This window comes from Scyliorhinus torazame, chromosome 9 (assembly GCF_047496885.1).
Source record: "Scyliorhinus torazame isolate Kashiwa2021f chromosome 9, sScyTor2.1, whole genome shotgun sequence".
Lineage (NCBI taxonomy): Eukaryota > Metazoa > Chordata > Chondrichthyes > Carcharhiniformes > Scyliorhinidae > Scyliorhinus > Scyliorhinus torazame.
Genome location: NC_092715.1, coordinates 51,815,181 through 51,831,016, shown reverse-complemented (window position 1 = coordinate 51,831,016; position 15,836 = coordinate 51,815,181). Strand labels below are relative to the sequence as shown.

At 44.8% G+C, this 15,836-nt stretch overlaps 1 protein-coding gene across 1 annotated transcript in view; it reads left to right on the top strand.

Annotated features, from left to right (window-relative positions):
* LOC140429965 (EF-hand calcium-binding domain-containing protein 6) overlaps positions 1 to 15,186 on the top strand; it is a 168,524-nt gene extending 153,338 nt beyond the window's left edge. Inside the window, exons 15-20 of the mRNA XM_072517552.1 lie at positions 3,449 to 3,563; positions 5,966 to 6,090; positions 6,527 to 6,770; positions 7,387 to 7,559; positions 12,431 to 12,587; positions 13,069 to 15,186. Of these exons, the coding sequence (XP_072373653.1) occupies positions 3,449 to 3,563; positions 5,966 to 6,090; positions 6,527 to 6,770; positions 7,387 to 7,559; positions 12,431 to 12,587; positions 13,069 to 13,326 (1,072 nt within the window). The 3' untranslated portion in view covers positions 13,327 to 15,186. The remainder of the gene's footprint in view (positions 1 to 3,448; positions 3,564 to 5,965; positions 6,091 to 6,526; positions 6,771 to 7,386; positions 7,560 to 12,430; positions 12,588 to 13,068) is intronic.
* The last annotated feature ends 650 nt before the right edge of the window (positions 15,187 to 15,836 follow it).

Here is a 15,836-nt window from a genome sequence, read left to right as displayed (position 1 = left end):
TACCGCTACCCCTCGAGCCCTTCCGTCAAATCCAGAGTGAAACACCTGACTAACCCAGCCTTTTTTAAGTCTCACCTGGTCCTTCACCTTCAAGTGAGTCTCCTGCAAAGAGCTTCGTCAGCAACAAGAACAGCTCCGCTATGAACAGGAAAGAAGAAATTCTTTAAAATGTCCACATGATGTAGATAACAGGCGCGATGAGCCCTATTGGAATGAACACAAAAGGAGGGCCTTGGACAGTGACGCCCGTTTCAGTCATGGTTCTGATTATAGTCGTCAAGAACCAAACCGTTACAATGACTTTGGCCACAGGGTACCATCGTCATTTGATAGACGAGGGGATTGTTACAACCATCAAGGAGATGGGAAAAAGAATCGTTCTGGTAGTCGCAGAGAGGACACTGGGTATAACCGATATCCAAAACAATATGGTGATTCCAGAAGACCAACCTCCCAACAAAGAAGCAAACTTAATGCAAATACTGAACGGAGAGAAATTAGGGAGAGAGGGGACCGGCGAACTGTAACAATTCGGGATCGCTCAGCTGGTAGCAGGGGGCATGAGCATCTACAAAAGATATCCCCATCGAGAAACTTTCCTGACAGAAGTAGAATGGATGACCATGCAGTCCATCACAGTTGGCCAAGTCATAACTCTTCTAGACCAGATGATTGGAAGCCAAGTGGTGGCATGGGCACCACTAAACAGAGAGATCGGGACAGAATCTGCGAAGTGGGCCACCAAGCAGTATGGCTGGATATAATAGCCAAGATGGAGGAAGACCTGCAATAGCAGACAGAGGCGGGAATACTCAGCCATCTCATTACCACGATAGGCACGTGGTGGTGGAACGTCATGGTCGTGAGTCAGGAGGACCACGGAATAGTTGGCATGCCGGTTCTCAAGGCAGTGGCTATCAAGACATGAGGCGAATGACTGACAGCCGTGGTCCTGGCATGATTCCTCTATCCAGGTGCTGAAGCTGCATTCTGTTAGCTGTTTTCATTGCCTGTATCGTAAAACATGTATTGTAAATTCTTTCTGTCTGTTATTACATTTTTGACTGGTTTTATATTAAACAGGCTCGCTCTCTTTCTGAAAACCTAGTTGAATTAAGTGTATTAGTTGCTTCTAGCTTTTTTTTTTGGATGGGTAGTTTGTTGATGCCTATTAAGTCATTTACAGTAAAAGGTTTGTTCTCACAGAATATAAATAAAACATCGAGGAATAGAAATCCATCAAAATAGTTTGCTTAATCGTATAGTCAAATGTTAAAGGGATATTGATGTATCTATATTGGCAAAATTACTTCAAACTTCTTTTTCCTGTAAAAGAGAGAACTTTACAATGCAATAAAACCATTCTCAACTCACAAAAAAAACAAAAAAAGTGAGTCTCCTGCAGCATTGCTACATCGGCTTTCAAACCTTTAAGATGCGCAAGCACCCTTGACCTTTTTTTTAAAAAAAATAATTTTAATTCAAACTTTCACCAATACATAAATAATAAATTAACAGCCTTCATCAACACAAAGGCAAATATACACGCCCCCTCAAGAAAAATGAACCAATCTCCCCGGGTTGCTGCTGCTGACCATCTTCTAACATTCTGCCAGGAAGTGGAACGGTTACCACCGCCTGAAAAACCCTTGCACCGATCCCCTTAAGGCAAATTTCACCCTCTCCAATTTAATAAACCCCGCCATATCGTTTATCATTGATCCAGGATTCCACGCTTGGGGGCCTCGCATCCTTCCACTGAAGAAGAATCCTTCGCCGGGCTACCAGGGACACAAAGGCCAGAATACTGGCCACTTTCGCCTCCTGCACTCCCGGCTCCTCTGCCACCCCAAATATTGCGAGCCCCCAGCCCGGCTTGACCCTGGAACCTACCACCCTCGACACCGTCCTCGCTGCACCCTTCCAAAAGTCCTCCAGCGCTGGGCATGCCCAGAACATGTGGGTGTGGTTTGCTGGGCTCCTTGAGCACCCAACACATCTGTCCTCGCACCCAAAGAACCGGCTTATCCTTGCCCCGGTCATGTGAGCCCTATGCAGCACCTCGCGCAAGAGGAGGAAGAGTTCACTCTCCCCAGGGCATCCTCCCACGTCCCCTTGTCAATCTCCTCACCCAACTCCTCCTCCCACTTACCCTTTAGCTCCTCCACCAAGGCCTCCTCCTCCTCCTGCATCACCTGATACGTTGCCGAGATCCTCCCCACTCCAACCCACCCCCCCCGACAGCACCCTGTGTTGGACCCCGCGTCGCGGCAACAGTGGGAACTCCACCACCTGCCGCCGAACAAACGCCCTTACCTGCATATATCTGAAGGTGTTCCCCGGGGGGAGCCCGAACGTATCCTCCAGCTCACCCAGGCTCGCGAACTTCACGACCACAAACTGGTCCCCCATCCTTCTACTACCTGCCCTGTGCCAGCTCAGGAACCCTCCGTCCATCTTCCCCGGGACAAACCGGTGGTTCCCCCGAATCGGGGACCACACCGAGGCCCCCACCTCCTCCCTGTGACGTCTCCATTGCCCCCAAAATTTAAGGGTAGCCGCCACCACCAGGCTCATGGTATACCTCGTTGGAGGAAGCGGCAGCGGCTCCGTCACCAGCGCCTCCAGGCTCGTGCCCACACAGGACGCCATCTCCAGCCTCTTCCATGCCGCCTCATCCCCCTCCATCACCCACTTACGCACCATCGCCACGTTGGCGGCCCAATAATACACCCTTGACCTCTTGACCGGACCTCCTAACCCCCTCACGTTCCATGTAACTATCCTAACTGGGGGTCTCTCACCCCCCCCCCCCCACCCTTCGTATCATCATACCACCGGCCTCTGCCCCATGAGCCTGACCCGCCCCTATCCATTATTAACATCGAACCCCATCCCCCCCCTCCCAAAATCCCCCCCTACATTTCCTCGCAAAAAAACATCTCCCAGCATCAATCCCTCCCCCCCCCCCCCCCACCCCCCCCCCTCGCTCGCCTCCTAGGCCCATCGAAACCTGCTACCCAGGCTCCAATGTCCGTAGCCCTCCTCTCACCTCACCTCCATTAACTAGCCGACTTTAGTGAGCTAGCGCGGGTGGCTCCCCCACCAAGTTATTTGTATTTTTGTTATGTGTATATTTAAAATGCCTTCAATAAAATGTTTAAAAATAAAATTAAAATAAGTGGTTGCTCATTTAAGATGGAGATGGGGAGAAATGCTTTCCCTCAGAGTGTCGTGAATCTCCGCAACTCTCTTTCCCCAAAGGAAGTGAAAGCTGAACCTTTGAATATTTTTAAGGCAGAGCTGAAGAGATTCTTGATTAACAAAGGGGGTGAAATGTTATCGGGGGGTAGGCAGGATTGAGGTTACAATCAGTTCGGCCAGGAGGTATACTCCTGCTCCGGATTCATATGTTTGCAATAATAATGAATACATCCACTTTTGACAGGAAAGGAGCTTCGAGCCTTTTTGACGAGAAGATAGCAAGGCGTACAGGACTAAATGAGAAACAATCTTTCAACCAGCTGGATGAAGACAGGAGATGTGGTAGAACTCCTGAGCAGGTGCTGCTTTTTATATCACCTTGTATGGAAGATGAAACCAAAGGGTGAAATCTTCCCGGGGGCGAGGGTAGGCAGTTTTAGAAAAGTGCCACTGGGTTGTCTACACAACACTATCTTGTCAAAGGCAGGGTCATACTGGCACCAGCTAGCTGCCCAGGCAGCAGGTACCTAATTATCACCAATTAAACGCTTACTTGGGTCCATTTGGTGATGCACCGGGGCCTGGGATATTACCGGTGCTGGAGACGGCCCCCTGGTGAAGCCAAAGTCCAGTAGGTGACTGCAGATGCCCCCGGCATCCGGCCAGGGACCAAGAAGACCCCCTTTTAATTCCTTCTGTCCTGGAGTCACAGTGCAGACCACAGCTGTGGCCACAGGCCATCCTTTGGGGGGGCTCACCCTCCGTAATGATGGTCTGGTAGCTGTGACCACACTTTAGTTTTAACAATTCAATAGCATGCAGAGAGCACTTCCGCCTTGAGGTGCCCTCGCAGTCACTCACCCACAGCGGCAGCACCCAGCTGTCCTGGTGGGGCAGGCTGCCTTCCAGAACCTCAAGTGTGTCATTGGGAATCCCGTCTGCCATCCTCCATTGGACAGGCATCCCAGAGGCAGCCTGTTAACTGGCCGGTTCCACAGGATCACATGGACAGTTGACCCTCCAAAACCATGGAGTTGGGACTCAGAAATGGTCATGGCCCTTTTGTTAAAACCAAAGGCAATAGGATTCTGTGCAATGTGTCTGACTATTATTTACATATCAACCTTTATTAAGACTTTATTGCCAGTTTCGGAAGCAAATAACATGTGAATTGAGAGATTCATTAATCTTGAATCGTAATAATGTGCCTGTTCAACCATTAGTACAATGAATAGGACAAATAATGATGTATCAGAGTTCTTGTTAGGTTATTGCCTGACAGTTAAGTGATAAAAGGGACATAAATAGGTTAAGTGAGTGGACAATGATCTGGCAAGTGGAGTATAATGTGGGGAAATGTGAAATTCTCAATTACGGCATGAAGAATAAAAAAAAGCTTACTATTTCAATGGTAAGAGATTAAGAACATAGGAACAGGATTACGTCATTCAGCTCCTCGAGCCTATCCTGCCACTTAATAAGATCATGGCTGCTCTGTGGCCTAGCTCCATATACCTGCCTTTGGCCCATATCAGAATGCAGAGGCCTGGGATTCAGAGGGCCCTGGGTGTTCTCATGCATGAATCACAAAATGCTAGTATGCAGCTAATTAGGAAAGTGAATAGAACGTGTGTTGTGAGAGGAATTGTTGACAAACGTTGGGTGGTTATGCTTCAATTGTACAGGGCATTGGTGAGACCCCATCTGGAGTATTGCGTACCGTATTGGTCTCCTTATTTAAGGAAAGGTGTAAATGCAGTGGAAGCAGTTCAGAGAAGGTTTGCTAGACTAATATCAGGAATGGGCAGAATGTCTAATGAGGGAAGCTTGGACAAGCGAGGCTTGTATCCATTGAAGAATAAGAGGCGACGTGATTGAAACATATAAGATCCTGAGGGGTATTGACAGGGTGGATGTGAGGAGGAGGTCTCTTGTGGGAGAAACTAGAACTGGGGGTCACTGTTTAAAAATGAGGGATCGCTTATTTAAAACAGAGGATGACTTTTTTCTCTCCCAGAAGGTTATGAATCTCTGAAACTCTTCCTTAAAAGGCGATTGGAAGAAGAGTCCTTAAATATTTTTACGGCAGAATTGGGCATATTGTTGATGAACAGGAGGGTGAAAGGTTATCGGGGGTAGACCGGAATGTGGGGTTGAGGTTACAATCAGATCAGCCCTAATCTTATTGAATGGCGGGACAGGCTCGAGGGGCCGAGTGGCCTAGGCAGATTTTGGACCTGTCAGCACACAAATTAGGAGCAGGTGTAGGCCACTCGGCCCCTCGAGCCTGTCCCGCCATTCAATAAGATTAGGGCTGATCTGATTGTAACCTCAACCCCACATTCCGGTCTACCCCCGATAACCTTTCACCCTCCTGTTCATCAACAATATGTCCAACCCTGCCGTAAAAACAGCCTCCCCGAACAGGCGCCGGAATGTGGCGACTAGGGGCTTTTCACAGTAACTTCATTTGAAGCCTACTTGTGACAATAAGCAATTTCCATTTCATTTCATTTTTCATAATGAAACCTCAACTATGAAAATAAACCTTACCAGTATTCCTTCACTGTTACTGATATGCACTGTTCCTTGAAACAAACCTGTTGGACTTTAACCTGGTGTTGTAAGACTTCTTACTGTTACTGGCATAATGCTAGACTGGCGTGTACTCAGGAATATTACCCAGGCGGGTATTTTACAAATACAAAAAGTGCTGCTTGGCTCAATAGCTTAACTCTCTGATTTTTTTTCCACTGCACAGCTCTTCCAGATTATTAAAACCCTGTTATATAACCAGTATCAAGAGGTTGAGAAAGAATTTGAAGAGCTGGATGAAATTAATTCAAGGCGGCTGAACCATGAAACTATGTATCGACTTCTGAAACGGTAACTTGATGGCACAATAAAAACAGACTATGCTGGATAAGCTCAGCCGGTCTGGCAGCATCTGTGGAGAGAGAAACGGTTACCATTTCGAGTCCCTATGACTCCCAACATCTGAAGAAGGGCCATAAGGACTTGAAACATTAACTCTGTTTCTCTCTCCACAGATGCTGCCAGACCAGCTGAGCTTATCCAGCATTTTAAGTTTTTATTTCAGATTTCCAGCATCCTCAGTATTTTGCTTTTACTTGATGGTGCATCTGAGGAGGGAAGGGGGATGGCAAGAAGGAGGTATTAACCCCTCTGGCAATAATAGGGTGACATAAAAGAACCATGCAGAGTTTGCTGATCATTTAGCTCCATTTAGCGTAATGTTCCGACTCTTAATCCGATGGGGTCGAGCTGACTGACTCTTATTTCCTCCCCTGTGCCCTACCAGGTTTGACATTTGCCCAGAAGTAACACGTGGCGAGATTCGCAGGCTTTGGCAAACGCTGATCACCAACCAGGATAAGACGTTGGATTTCCTGGAGTTTGTGAGACATTTTGGCTACTCCGCTAAATCCGCCTGTTTCCCCAATGCCAAAATCAGCCCTCCGAAGAAGGGAGACTGCGATTTCCGAATGCGCTCGAAAAACCTCAACTGTGCGTCCGACATCCTGGTAGACAGCGTTCGAGCCAAAGTGAGGATCTCAGCCTTCAATTCAATTGCATGCTCCACCTTTCTTCAGTATCCAGATAAATAGAGTGTTTAAAAAGTCCTTTTGTAATTTTAAACTTTATTAACTCTGAATGTGCCCCAGGGTAGAAATGAACTATAAACGACATACGAAAGCAGAATGCGTAATGGAATTTTAATGTTGATGTTGTTAATGATGTTGAAACTAATTGAAAATAATGACAGTAGTTTGCATGGGCCTCACCCCCACAACCCAGAGATGTGCAGGGTAGGTGGATTGGCCACGCTACCTTGCCCCTTTAAAAGAATAATGATGAGAGCAGCTGAACTAGTGGGAACTCTGAACTTTGTACCACTAAAGATGGTAGTTACGTTGAAGCTTTGTCATTTGAACTGCATTATGTTAAAATATGGCGTTGAGATCAAGGATCATCCTGATCATATTGAATGGCGGAGGTGGCTCGAAGCCAAGTTTCTATGTAACTGATGAATTATGCTTTTGTATGCTGCTTACAATTTGTTTTTACCGAGTTTAAATTTGCATAATGTTTTATAAGTACCCTCTGTATAATTCAATGTTGCTAAGCCAAGTTGACATTGTTGATTTACGCAACCCGCAGGTAGACTACCTGTGGGACGACCTGAGGAAAGAATTTCAGGAGCTTGACCCTTACTGCACTGGCTTTGTGAGCAAAGAAGAGTTCAAAGATATCTTGACTGAGCTGTGTATGAATCTGAATCAATACGAGTGTGAAGTGCTGGCAAAGAAATTCGAAGTCAGTGAGGATGGCCGGTAAGTTCATCTGTGTTCACTCTCTGAATCAGGGCTCCGAGAGAGGGGAGACATTAAAATCTCCTTTCGCAATTGTTGAAGCTGAGACACTCAGGTTTTAGAATGGATTTTAATTGCCAAGGGAATTAAACATCACTCTGAAAGAGGTTGAGCAAGGTTGGCCTTAGGAGATGGGGCTCAGAGGTGGCGGGGGTTTGTGGGGGGGGGGGGGGGGGGGGAGATACTGCCAGCCTGTCCTCAAGAGTGGAAATGGAGCAGACAAGGTACTAAGTCCAAAATAACATAGAACTGTGCAAAATCTACTGCAGAGTAGCAGGCCATTGGGCCCAATGTGTTTATGCTCTACACCAACTTTCTCTCCCTCTCTTTACTTCACCTGCCCCTCTCCACATATTCTTTTCTCCCTCATGTACTAATCTAGCCTCCCCTTTAATGTATCTGTGCTATCTGCTTCAACACTCCAATGTGGTAACACGAACCACACTGTAGAGATAGAGTGTACAAAAATGCAGCTACAGGACTTAGTAGTTTCATGAATACCGCTCAGTTTTAATTTTGGGCACTTGGAAAAATCTCTGTTTTTTCTGTAATGTTGATTGAGGGATAAATATTGGCAAACACAGTGGGAATACCTCTCCTATTCCTATTCAAAATTGTGCAATGGGATCTTACATCCACACAAGCAGACAGATGGGCTCTCGGTTTAATGTACAATGCTCCCTCATGACTACACTGGAGTGTCAGCCTTGATTTTTAATGCTTCTGCCCTAGAATGGGACTTGAACCTGGAATGTAGCGATTCCGAAAATAGTGTGCTACCAAATGAGCCACGGTTGTCACTACAAGGGATAGTGCTTATTTAATTTGTCTTGCCAAATTTTAATTCCGTAAACGAAATGGCATCTGTGTGCATGAGTGAGAGAGCGAGAGGGACGAAAGAAAGAAAGAGAAATTAATTAATTAATTAATTAATTAATTGTTGCGAAACTAAGACATTGGTGGAATTGTTGATCAATTTCTATCAGCTTCAATCTTTGGTGAATCTTATTCAAATTCTTTAGAATTGTTTACCCCAGAGGGGTAAAGTTGAGTACGTTCAAGACTGAGATCAGTAGACCTTTTAGATCTCATAGCTTCACCAAGGCCAATCTATCTATGATCATCTTGAATAGTGCTGCAGGCTCGAAGGGCCAAATGGCCTACTCCTGCACCAATTTGCTATGTTTCTATGTTAGAAAATCATACCAATCATATGGACCAGGGAGGCAGTGGTGTAGTATTGTCACGGACCAGTTACCACAAGACCTCAGATAATGCCCTGGGGACATGGGTTCAAATCCTACCATGGCAGATGGTGAAATTAAGAGTCTAATGGTGACCATAAAACATTGCTAATTGTTGTAAAAACCCGGTTCACTATTGTCCATTAGGGAAGGAAATCTGCCATTCTAGTCTGGCCCACACCGTGACTCTAAAATGCCACTCCGTTCAAGAGAAATTAGAATAGGCAATAAATGCTGGCCCAGCCAGAAATGCCCACATTGTATAAATTTTTAAAAATCCATTAAACTCTAAAGAATCAAACCTTTTTACAGATCAGTTTTACCTAATAGTCTTCTTATCATAGTCCTCAGCCTATTCCTCTTCAGAACTACATTCAGTCACTTGACCATATTTTTATATAGTCTGCTTCAATACTAGAAACCTATCAAACTACTCTGCTACCCTTTGGTTGAAAAAGTTCAATCTGACTTGCCTTTGTAGTCCTAATTATCTAATGTTTATATCCACATGCAAGTATATAACAACACCATGAAATTTTAGGTTGTATGATTACACCTTACTGCTTCTTCATTCTTTCTCATAATATATATTCTGCTCAATTTGATATTATTTTCAAAGTTAAGTTGAATAGGAACATTTAACTAAAACTCCAGCCACATTTAACAACCAATCAAAGAATGGATAGCACTAGAGTTTGCCCTAGCTCACAGTTCTTTGAGAATGTTTTGGTGATTGAGGTAAGTGTTGGTGCACTGCAATATATGTCCACATGGATGAAAAGCCTCATGTAGTAAAGAAAGGAAGGAGGAGATTTATTACAAAGGTTACCAGGACGAGATAGCATTCAAAACTTTGCTCCTGATTTAAAGGATGTACGTGAGACATGACCTGCTGAGGTTTGCCTTTATATTTCAGTCAGGAAACTGCGAAGGAAGCAAGGACTTATACTTGTACAGTACCCTTCATATTCTCATCAAGACCAAAGTACTTCACAAGCAATTGAGTAGACAATTTGTACTTTTAGAATGTCCCAACCTGCTTTATGATTAATTAATTATGTCTGAACAATAGTCTTTTATGAAGGCAATTTTATATCAGCAAACATAATAAGTTTTAAAACAATCGCTGTGGAGACTTTGATATCTGGTTCTCAGGTCGTTTTTTTTCATCTCCAAATTGAGAAGATGTGAACTGTATCTGACCAGCTTAATGGTACTATGATGCTAAAACTGCCAGTGTGAGACAGGTAACTACTCTGTGAGATAGGCCAGATTCAAGTTAAACTATTGACTTCAGCTTGGAAAAGAATTACTCAATGCATCTGTCCAGGTGCTGTTGCTGTGCTCAACAGTAGTTCCATGCCAATTCAATTTTCATGTTAACGAAGAGTGACCATCAATGTATTGTTAATATTGAAGTAGAAACTAGAATTCTTAGGTGCAACGGTATACCTGAGACCTTTCGAAATTTGGCTTTGCAGCTGGTGTTGTAGTCACATTGCATCCTGAGTCAAGCCTTTGAAATTGAGCTAGGCCAGGCGGGCAGGGTTCTCAGCCTCGTGACATCGGAAGTGCGCATCATGCTCGGACGGAGAATCGCGAGTAATTGAAAAATCGAGGTTTGCCCCCGGTGCTGATTCCGAAGTCATGCTCCGGTCCTTCGCTGGTGGCTATATTGGTGTTTGCAACACTTGGGCGGGATTCACCATTACCCGACTACGATTTTGTAATCGCCGTTTGGATGGAGAATCCCTTCTGACGCCGAAATCAGGGGCGGCGCCTGTTTGACGCAGGTTTTATATCCTCTGCCCCTCCAAAATTGCATCATCACGTCACATGCTGCATGCCATTGGAATGGCGTTAGCACGTCACCTGAAGGCCCTCCCCGATGCACCGCCCCCGATGAGCGGAGCACCCGACCGCGCGGTTGACGTGTGGTCTCAGTGGTCAGGAACCCGGCATGGCAGCTGCGGACTGTGTCCAGCGCCGCCTGAGATGGGCGGGAGCCGTGCGGCTGGCTGGGGGCTTCCTCGAGGGCTGGGGGAATTGGTGTGGCGTGGCCAGGCGGGCACTATCTGGCAGGTCGGGTCCGCGCACGACCGGCACCATGTTTTATGGCCCAACCGCTACAGGACATCACCATGCGCGGCCACGGACCCAGCCATTCTCCAGATTGTCCATTCTTGGGAGCCGGGAATTTTACTGGGAGCGGCTGCTAGCCCCTTGCCGGTCACAGGATCGGTGAGGGGTCGGTGCCGATTTTTTAAATCGTAAAACGCCACAGTTTCTCTGCACTTAGTCTCAAAAACGGTGAATCCAGCCTACCAAACGGAGAATCCTGCCCGGCACATCTTATGTAAAAATTAATTCAAAGATGAATGTCAGTGTAGTCGCCTGGGCTGGATTCTATTGCTTGAGCGGTTTGGAGAAGTATTTTCTGGATTTGCTTTCCCATTTATACTCCCGTGTGTCTTTTTGTGAGTTTTTGATTCTCCACATGTGTCCTAGGGGGTAGCAAGTTTCTGATCTAAATGATTCAGGCATTGTCAGTGTGGGGCAGGCTTGATGAAACAGCTGGTATTTTCTACCTGTCACTTATGTGGGAGATGAAACAACTTAACAACAATACAAAATAGGTGATATTGTTGGTGGTTGTGTTACTTTCCAACAATATCTACCTAATCGGCAATAGAAACAGATCTTGAAACCCTAATTCAAATCTAGCCTATTGCTAATATCGGAATGACTTTTCCTCAGGGAGGATTGGACCGTGTAAAAGTGTACTGGACTAGCAATCGTCTTGTCAATTGTGAAATACAATAGATTCAAAAACAGCTTCTTCCCTGCTGTTACCAGACTCCTAAATGGCCCTCTTATGGATTGACCTGATTAATACTACACCCCTGTATGCTTCACCCGATGCCGGCGTTTATGTATTTACATTGTGTACCTTATGTTGCCCTATTATGTATTTTCTTTTTCTTTTCTTTTCATGTACTTAATGATCTGTTTGAGCTGCTCGCAGAAAAATACTTTTCACTGTACCTCGGTACACATGACAATAAACAAATCCATCCATCCATCCAATTGAATTCAATGCATTTGTTCCATTGTGGGCTAATATAAAGTGGTCTTGTTATAGATTAGTTCACTAATGTACTTGAGTTAAGGAACTTGCTGCTCTTGCACAGTCTGGTCTACAGGTGACTTCAGTTTTACATTGTGTACTTGACTCGTAATGAGCACAGGACAGCTCGTGATGGGCAATTAAGACTCCCTTGTCAATGTTGCCCACATCCCGAAAGCAAACTTTTGAAAATATACTTTACTCAGCAGGGTGGATAATTTTCCAAATCCCTATGTTGCTCACCTCAGTACTGTAGATTCAGCTGTACCAATAGTAAAATAGCGAATTGTGCTGAAGGACACTGCTATAAATCCAGTCACATTTTCTTTATTACTTCCAACATTTTGAGATTGACTAAAGGAGAAAACTTTTTCTTTTTAAGTTTTGAAATGTGAGATTAACTTTGCTGTAAATGTAAAATGCCTCTCAACTGATGATTTCCCTCTTAACTTCGTCGCCAGGGTTTCCTACCTAGATTTCTTGAAACCATTTGCAATGCGCAGACAGCAATGGCGAGAGGGCAGCAACATGGTAGCAGTGCTGCAGCATCCAAACACTAATTTTACTGAAGGCAAGAGCACAGGTCTGGACACCATCACAACAAGGCTCCGACGAAAGGTAATCTACACAAGCCGCAGAGAGATCGGTTGTGATCTTAAAATTCTCATTCTTCTTTTCAAATCCCCCATGGTCTCACCCCTCCCTATCCCTATAGTCTCCTCCAGTCCGACAACCCTCAGCGATTTCTGGGCTCATCTAATCCTGGCCTCCTGAGCATCCCCGATTTTAATTTGCCCCAACATTGACGACTGTTCCTTCAGTTACCAAGGTCCTAAGCCCTGAAATCCTTTCCCTAAATAATCTGATTTTTTTTTACCTTTTCTCCTTTAAGATGCTCCTTAACACCTACCTTTTTAAAATTATTTTAAGGGATGGGAGCATCACTGGCATGGTCAGCATTGATGGTCCATCCCCAATTGTCCTTGAGATTTTGGACCAAGGATATGGTCACATCTGGTTAGAAACTAGAATTATAGCACAATACATACCTAAAGATGTTAACTAAACTTAAGCTCTCATCTTCCCTTATACCCCATAGCTCCAAGGAGAGTGGAAATCCTTACGTAGAGCCTTCAGGAAGTTGGACAACACCAGCAGTGGCTACCTGTCACTGCCAGAGTTCCGCGCTGTCCTCAAGCTCTGCGATCTGCTCCTGAATGAGGATGAAGTCTACCATGTAATGTCGAAGTTTGACGAAAACATGGAAGGAAAGATCAATTACAAAAAGTTCCTGGAAGAGACCTACAAAAAAGAGAGAATCCATGTGGAAAACAAAATCTCTAACTGCAAAGAGTAAATGTTGGTATTTCAGCTGAGAGATGGCAGGAAGGATAAATCCGCCCTTACTGCACTGAATGAACACACCTCGACGTGCGTGGCCTCTGTCTCTGGTGCACACTTGCTCAAACCTTACAATGATAAATAGCTCAACCTTGCAGAAGTTGCCCAAGTCTCTCTGTCAATCATAACTTCAACCTAATAATCAGTAAGAATGAACAACAACACCTCCTCCACAATAGTCCTCAACACCGGCGCCCCGCAAGGCTGCGTACTTAGCCCCCTACCCTACTCCCTGTACACACACGACTGCGTGGCAAAACTTGGTTCCAACTCCATCTACAAGTTTGCTGACGATACGACCATAGTGGGCCGGATCTCGAATAACGATGAGTCCGAATACAGGAGGGAGATAGAGAACCTAGTGGAGTGGTGTAGCGACAACAATCTCTCCCTCAATGCCAGCAAAACTAAAGAGCTGGTAATTGACTTCAGGAAGCAAAGTACTGTACACACCCCTGTCAGCATCAACGGGGCCAAGGTGGAGATGGTTAGCAGTTTCAAATTCCTAGGGGTGCACATCTCCAAAAATCTGTCCTGGTCCACCCACGTCGACGCTACCACCAAGAAAGCACAACAGCGGAAACTGAGGAAATTCGGCATGTCCACATTGACTCTGACCAACTTTTACAGATGCACCATAGAAAGCATCCTATCAGGCTGCATCACAGCCTGGTATGGCAACTGCTCGGCCCAGGACCGCAAGAAACTTCAGAGAGTCGTGAACACCGCCCAGTCCATCACACGAACCTGCCTCCCATCCATTGACTCCATCTACACCTCCCGCTGCCTGGGGAAAGCGGGCAGTATAATCAAAGATCCCTCCCACCCGGCTTACTCACTCTTCCAACTTCTTCCATCGGGCAGGAGATACAGAAGTCTGAGAACACGCACGAACAGACTCAAAAACAGCTTCTTCCCCACTGTCACCAGACTCCTAAATGACCCTTTTATGGACTGATTTCATTAACACTACGCCCTGTATGCTTCATCCGATGCCAGTGCTTTTGTAGTTACATTGTATATGTTGTGTTGCCCTATTATGTATTTTCTTTTAATCCCTTTTCTTCTCATGTACTTAATGATCTGTTGAGCTGCTCGCAGAAAAATACTTTTCACTGTACCTCGGTACACGTGACAATAAACAAATCCAATCCATCCAATCCTAATTTTGCTTTGGGGCGAGATGTTGATCTAGGCAAATCCAAGCTCTGGCCACTAGCCTCAGTGACTTAAGATGATAAAAGGAAAGAAAGAACTTGCAGTTATACAGCAAGTTTCATGACCTCAGGGCATCTCACAACACCTTACAATGAATGAAATACTTCAGACGTTTAGTCATTGTTGTAATGTAGGAACCATCCAGTGGATCTGCACAAAGCAAGGTTCACAAAATGCTTATGACCAGATAACGGGTTTTAATGATATTTGTTGAGATCTCCTCAAATCACAACAGTTTTTACAAATCATTGCTTCCATTTTTCCCTAATGTAGAACATTAACGGTCCTCTATAGACTACATACACATTCTAACATTCACCTTTGGAGAGGTAATTAAGTGTTTAAGAGTGGGTTTCCAGAGCTAGGATGATTTGCATTTTGCATTTTAATATTGGACGGAGGGCTAGAGCTACGCAGAGGATTAATCCTTCCCCAGCTCCAAACTGATGGATCATAAACTTATATCAATCATTAATTTATCAGGACTCACAAAGGTCTGGGCATCCATTAATATACATTGTTAGAGGAATTACTTTTCAGTATCTTTGCTGGTTACACATGTAATATTTGAGATTTTAAATAAAGAAACATTTATATATTTGTTTGTCCTTTCTTCCATAACAATAACCCCGAGTCATGTTCAGCAACGTGTTCTCAGTAACAGTAACCCCAAGTTATTGTTTAACTGGTGAGGGTCTGGGAAATATTGACATTCATGGGGATCTGTGAGTTCTTATACATGAATCACAGAGCTCTAACATGCAGGTGTAGTCAGCAATTAGGAAAGGAAATGGTCTGCTTTTCATAGCAACTTCATTGCAGCGTAAAAAATGTAAGCCTACTTGTGACAATAAAGATTAGTATTATTATGTTGGCCTTTATTGCAAAGTGATTGTAGAATAAAGGTAGGGTCAATTTAGCGTGGCCAATCCACCTACCCTGCACATCTTTGGGTTGTGGGGGCGAAGCCCACGCAAACACGGGGAGAATGTGCAAACTCCACACGGACAGTGACCCAGAGCCGGGATCGAACCTGGGACCTCGGCGCCATGAGGCAGCAATGCTAACCACTGCGCCACCATGCTGCCCGAGTTATACAATTTTAACATTGAACTGATGTAATAATAAACTCCAATGGAATAATCTTTTGTTACGGGTTTTAACCTTTTCTATAAACGCAAGTGAATTATGATCTGTATAAACTAAGCTTTGTTTATTGTCATGTCAGACATATACTTCAAAGTGCTG